Below are 6,645 nucleotides of genomic sequence, written 5' to 3'. Positions count from 1 at the left end.
CAGTTGGTTCAATTCAATTTTTAAAACATAACTGTATTGTTACACCATCCACACATGCATTCATTTTCTAAAGATATGAAACACTTTCAAATAAAAATTTGTGTTTAAATTGATAAACAAGATAGTTGGAACAATGATTTTAAAATGGGAAGGGATTCACTACCTTTTAGATTTTGTGTATTTGGCATTTTTTTTTCCTATCTCTTTCATAATCACCATTCTTTCTCTTATCCATTCATCTTCAAAAATACACTAAAGTTATTAAAGTTATGAAAGATACAAAATAGTAAAGGCAAACACATCCTCTTTTAAAACATCCCAGGCACTGTTTTGAGATAAAAAAAAACTTAAAATATTAATATAAAATCGCATTCAAGTCATAAATTAAATCATTCCTTATCATGAACTGTTTCCACCGCCAAACATAGTAACAATCAATTTGACATTTTTCTCTTAACATAATTGTTTTATTTTTGTTTTGTTTTATGGAAATTTGTTGTTTTTAAGCAAACGTTATGCAAGGGCATGTTGAATGAAGGCAAAAAAAAAAAAATACATGTTTAAATTACTCCATAATATAACAAAAAATGTGACTCAAAACTAGTGTTCATGATCAAATGTTTTATTAAACAGTGTCCTACTAGGATAATGGCGGAGCTACAGTCCAGCAAGCCCGGGCTCAACCTTCTTTTTATTGTATATTCTTAATCTAATAGTCGATTTTAAGATAACACCAGAAATAAAATTAATAATTTTTAAACGAAATTAGTAAAAATAGGATTTGAAATTTTTGGACAAAATCAGAGCAAATTATTTAGACAAAATCAAAAATAAATTTAGTGAAAACAGAATATAAAATTAGTAAAAATAAGATGTAAATTTTTTGTCTAAGTTCTCTAAAATTTCGGACTTCTATCTTTGACAAATTTACTATACACTACAATGAGTCAAAATTTTCTCGGTATTTAGAGTTTCTCTATTAGTGAGTTTTTTCTTAAAATAAATATAAAATGATGTGTCATTATAAATTTTAAGAAATAAAAACAAACATTAATCTCTTTAGGTTTAAATTGGCTTCATTGTTAAGCCATCTATACATGCATTCACTTCTCTAAAGATATGAAACACGCGCGAACAAAAGTTTATGTTTAAATTGATAATTGAAATAGTTGGAACAACAATTTTAATACATTGAACTATTTTAATACATTCAATGGACAATTTTGAAATTGATAAAACATTTCATAGAACAATCGCATTCAAGTGATAAAAGTATTTTTTAACATAAACTATTTCCACCGCCAAACATTGTAGCAATCAATTTCACATTTTTCTTTCGACTCTTCCTAACCAGTGCTTTCAAGTCAATAGTTAAACATTCATAATAAAGAAAATATTCTATAAAAATTTTAATATTTTAATTTTGAAAGCATTGAATACGCAGATTATTAAAATAAAGTTACTATTTTAAAGTTTTAACCATTGACTTGAAAGCACTGGTTAGTTTTTTTTATTTAAACATAATAGTTTTTCCTTTTTTTGGTGGAGTCTTCTTGTTTTTAGGCTACGACAGAAAAAATATAAATACATTTTTAAAGTACCTCATAATATAACACAAAATGTGACTCTAAAAACTCGTGTTTATGGTCAAATGTTTTATGAAACTTTCTCCTTTTTAAATATATCATTTTAGAATAAATTTTTTAGAAGTTTAATAATCCTAAATTTGCCATATGGACCATTCTTAAATACTTATGATTATTTTATTTCATGGTGATGAAATTTGTCATGTTTTGATATATTTGAGAAACACGCTATTCATTGTAGGAAGTTTTCAGGATTTAAATATCGACATGAATTTGTTAGGAATGTCTTATTTAGTTTATTGTGATGTGTGTGAAGAAAAAGACGTTTGCGAATTTCTTGACTGAACCACAAGATGAGAGATCGATATTTAGACCAATAAATCTTTTGATGTACGAGTGAGTAAGAGGGAAACATTCATATGTAAAATTGACTTGAGATTTTTCACTTGAAGGATTGAGGACCAGAGATTTTACTGTAGAACAGACATCTCTCAAGTCGATTCAAGTAAAATGGTCAACCATAAAAAAACGTGTTTCGACAATCAACATACTTTTTATACCATTTGTTTTTTACACCTTTAATTTTTTAGTATAAAAAATTATGAATTTTTTATAAAAAATATAAAAACTCATACGTAATAATATTATATCTCCTAAAATATTAATGGTAGTTTTTAAAATAATTAATTTTGTGATAAAAAAACCTAGCGCCACGTCTTGCTTATCTTTTCCATGTTATTTTTGTATAAATTTTTATTATATCTAAGATATTTATTTATTTATTTAATAAAAAATTGACATATATTTTGCTTTCTATCAACCTTTAAAAGGAGTTTTAATTTCTACATCATAAAAAAATTAAGAAAAAGAAGGTATTGTATTCAAGAATGAAAGAAAAAATGAAAAAGGTTCAAGCATACATAAATTTATCTTCCAAATTAAGTTAATGGAAAATGAGAACCATATATTGTAATAAGAGTACTCTAGAATCCTTAAGTTTTTTTGACTTATTGCAATGCATGACATGAGAAATAATGAATAAAAACAAAAAGGATAATTAGGTAATTCAACTATTCAACATTTATATAAAAACAAACAAAAGCAGTGTTACTGTATTCCATGTACTTTATTCACATCTCTCACATCATCAACCATATATATAAAAAAATTATTTAACCTACCTAGGTTTCATCATATTTTCATAGAGAGAAAAAAAAAAACATTTATTTTCTTAATTTTCTTTTCTTCTTCCACATTGGAATGGAAGATCAACAACAAAAACAACATGTTCAGACTCAAAGTTCCAACACCAATAATCCAAACAACACTGAAAAGAGTGAAACTGTGAGATCAAGATGGACACCAAAGCCTGAGCAAATCCTCATACTTGAATCCATTTTCAATAGTGGAATGGTGAATCCACCAAAAGATGAAACTGTTAGAATAAGAAAACTTCTTGAGAAATTTGGACCTGTTGGTGATGCTAATGTTTTCTATTGGTTTCAAAATCGTCGCTCCCGCTCTCGTCGTCGTCAGAGACAGATGCAAGCCGCAGCCGAGCTAGCCGGAGGAGGCGGTGCAAATCTTTACCACCAATACCAGTGCAATACCAACAGTAACTCTATGTCTGTTGGTACTGCTATTGGTTTTGGTGGTTCATCTGGTCTCACTATGATGAACCCTCCTTCTGGTTCTTCTTATAATAATAATTTTTCGAGTTCATCTTCGGTGTCTGGTGTTGGTGTCGGTGTCGGTGGTGCAGAAGAAGGGTTTCCTGGTTTATTTTTAGGTTCTTCTCAAATTAATTTTCCTGAGATTGATCATACTTCTGCTGCTTCTTCAGTTTTGAACCCTTCTCATGATCATGCTTTAAATTTGAACTATCATCATTCAGGTATGAAATTAATTTTTTTAATTACATTATATCTCTGTGTTATAATTAAATCTAATATTTTTTATGCTTTTATCATGAACAAAATCACAATTTTTTAATGAATAATGAAAACTTTTTTACAAATTTAATTAAGTGAAAGGAGTACCCAAATCTGTATATGAATATATTTTTTATATTATTATTTCTTACATGAATTAATTTGATAACTTTTCTTCAAATTTTTTAATCATCTTCAAGAAAAAACCCCTTTTTTAAGGACAAAAGGAGTACTGGAATCTATATTATTCTTCTTAATATAAATTAATTTAATACTTATATCTAATTATTAGTCTATTTAAATTGAATTTTTAAGTTCAGATTGTAGGCTGATTATTATACTAATTAAACTCCAAAATCCATTATAAGTTTTGTTGATTCAGATAGACCTATTTTTATTTTGAAAAAAAAAAGTATTAATTTTTGGTTGATTTAGTTTTGATAGTGATGGAAGAATTAATAAAAGTGCAAACACTTTTGATGATTTGACAGTTCCTGGGATTAAATAAAAAAGCATGAAAGTTGTACTTTTTCTTTTCCAGAAAAACATTACTTCACTTTTCTTGCTTCAGTTTCTGTTCTTCCTTTTTTATTCCTCATCATCATATTCTTTTCTGGTTTTTCTTCCAAAAACCAATTCCTTAATTACATAAATTTCTAAACCCTAGTTTATTTTTCTCTTTTTATTTTGCTAATTTTGTTATACTATTTTCTAGGCCATTAGGATTGAACAAATATATTGAATTTAGATTATTTACATTATGTCATCATAAATTCAAACTTTATACCAGTTATATTTTACCAAATTAATGTCAAAAATAAATTTTGCTAACTTTTTTTCTTTCTTTTATGACTTTTTTTGGTATGAGATTCTGTGCCCTTCAATTTGGCTTTCCAAGGCAAATTATGACAAAAGAAACGCGTTTAACAAATTTCCAGCAAAGAGGAGGTTATAGTTTAACAAATTTATCAAATAATTCTTAAATAAAAAGGATTAAAATTGCTCTCACAATTATAATTAATACAATTGAAATATAAATTAAATACTATAAAATCTAATATTTTTACCAATACTAGAAAAGAGATTACGAACGCGTTTTGTAGTCAGATATAGACAAATTTGACCGAATTTTGTTGTAAAACATTTTTGTTTTGTTTATTTTGATTTGTATAGCATATTTAATAATTGATTGATGATTTAATTTTTTATTTTTTTAATTAATTTTGGGGGGTGTGTAGGATTTGGGGGGAGTGATGTTTCAGGTTTGATCACAGTGTATATCAATGGAGTTGCAACAGAAGTAGCAAGAGGTGCAATTGACATGAAAACAGTGTTTGGTGAAGATGTTATGTTAATTCATTCCTCTGGAGTTTCAGTTCCAACCAATGAATTTGGCATCTTGATGCAGAGCTTGCAGCATGGTGAAAGCTATTTTCTGGTAATTATCACTTTTTATTATTATATTTTATGTTTGAAATGTTTCTCTATCTTAAATTATCAGTCATAGAAAAATAATAAATTTAAATTTATTAAATAGTTTACTGAAATAATTTTTTGATACATTTTGTTGAAAATATTCATAAGTGTTAAATTTTTATTAATATTTTTATTGTTATATTTTTTCATAAGCATAGAAATAGTTTTATTTTCTATTATTATTATTATTATTATTATTATTATTATTATTATTATTATTATTATTATTATTATTATTATTATTATTATTATTATCAAACCACATTTATTACTATGCAGAAAATATGCAACCCTCATGACCTAATAAATTTTTAAAATATAATTTAAAATATAAGTCAGTCAAATTTTCCTTTATTTCTGTAATTTAAAGATATCTTAACATTTAATAATTTTAAAAAAAAATTATCATGTGATTTTTTTAATATATGCTTTTTCACTTATATTAATTTTATTTTTTATCATCTCATAGTAATTTTAAATTTAATAGTAGTTAAGAGTACACATAAGAAAAAAAAATCATCATATATTGTAAAATAACAATCAAAATTATACAAAACATAGTGTGTAAACATCAAAGAAAATGGGATTGAAGGAACAAATTATTTGTGTAAACCTAAATAAATTTTTTAAATAAATGTTTAGATGTTTTTGTTCCAGGTTTCAAAGCAAACACAAGCATGAAGAAATGAACAAGTAGCACAACAATGGAAAAATGGAGGCATTGGTTAATAATATGTTTCTTTTATATATTACTTTATCTTTTTTGTCCTCATTCTCTTATATTTTGAAATGTGGTTCAAATATATGAGACCTTCTATATATGTGATTACAGAAATCTGTATCTATATCTATTTGACAATTATATTATAAACTTAAAGTTATTATATATCCTTTGTTTTAGCATAAATTTAGTTCTAAAAGACTAAAATGAAAGTAAGATGTGGAAATGGTATATATTTTCATGTATCCTCAGTGTCAATCAACTGATGAGTGTGCTTTTGAATTTCAATATTAAGTATATAAGAATCTTAATGTGTAATCTCAGGCACAAATACAAACCTTGATGTGTATAAGAATATTTTTTTCTCATAGTTTTTTTTTAGGATTTTACATATTTTTCCATAATAATTTTTCTAAATTATATGGTGTGGAGATTTGATTTTCATCATGATCGGGGAGGACTTATACTTGTGCTAGTGTCTGTTCAAGTCGCTTCTCATTTTTGGTGAATGAGTCTCCAACTAAGGAGATTAGTATTCAAAAGGGGTTGAAGTAAATAGACCTTTTAGTCCCCTTTCTTTTTTCTCTGATAGTGGAGGGTCTTATTGCTTCGTTGAAAAATGTGGTTTCGGTTGGTATGTTTGAAGGTTTCAAGGGGGTACGGACGGATTTGAGGTGTCTCACCTCTAGTATGATAATGATTTAATGCTGGTGGGGATGTCGTCTATTGTGAATTTTTTGATAATCAAGGAAGTTCTTAGAAGTTTCGAGTTAAAGGGAAGTTTGCCAAGAGTTTTTTGTTTGGTGTGAATGTGGGTAGGCCTTTTATGGATCTAGATGTGAACTTCTTACATAGTAAGGTGTGTTCCCTTCCTTTCAAGTAGCTAGAGCTTCTGGTGGGTGCAAATTCAAAGAAGGAATGGACAGACATG

At 26.8% G+C, this 6,645-nt stretch overlaps 1 protein-coding gene across 2 annotated transcripts; it reads left to right on the top strand.

Moving 5' to 3' along the window:
* Positions 1-2,732: 2,732 nt before the first annotated feature.
* LOC131598822 (WUSCHEL-related homeobox 11) lies at positions 2,733-5,867 on the top strand. Of its 2 annotated transcripts, none has more exons than XM_058871385.1 (3): positions 2,733-3,480; positions 4,780-4,955; positions 5,651-5,867. In XM_058871385.1, the coding sequence occupies exons 1-3, from the start codon at positions 2,847-2,849 to the stop codon at positions 5,672-5,674; spliced, it is 834 nt and encodes a 277-aa protein (XP_058727368.1). In that variant the 5' UTR covers positions 2,733-2,846; the 3' UTR covers positions 5,675-5,867. The 2 variants fall into 2 exon arrangements, with proteins under 2 accessions (XP_058727368.1, XP_058727367.1); XM_058871384.1 differs by having other exon boundaries at positions 2,741-3,480; positions 4,756-4,955; positions 5,651-5,861.
* The last annotated feature ends 778 nt before the right edge of the window (positions 5,868-6,645 follow it).

The sequence above is a fragment of the Vicia villosa genome, linkage group LG4, assembly GCF_029867415.1.
Source record: "Vicia villosa cultivar HV-30 ecotype Madison, WI linkage group LG4, Vvil1.0, whole genome shotgun sequence".
Classification (NCBI taxonomy): Eukaryota; Viridiplantae; Streptophyta; class Magnoliopsida; order Fabales; family Fabaceae; genus Vicia; species Vicia villosa.
The sequence above is the reverse complement of the archived record's forward strand: the minus strand, read 5'-3'. Positions and strand labels throughout refer to the sequence as shown.

Bases quoted from the DNA above. Each gene is read 5' to 3' on its own strand.
- LOC131598822 (XM_058871384.1), top strand. From the start codon at position 2,847: ATGGAAGATCAACAACAAAAACAACATGTTCAGACTCAAAGTTCCAAC. The intron at 3,481-4,755 runs GTATGAAATTAA...GGGGGTGTGTAG, and splicing joins TTTGAACTATCATCATTCAG to GATTTGGGGGGAGTGATGTT. The intron at 4,956-5,650 runs GTAATTATCACT...TTTTTGTTCCAG, and splicing joins ATGGTGAAAGCTATTTTCTG to GTTTCAAAGCAAACACAAGC.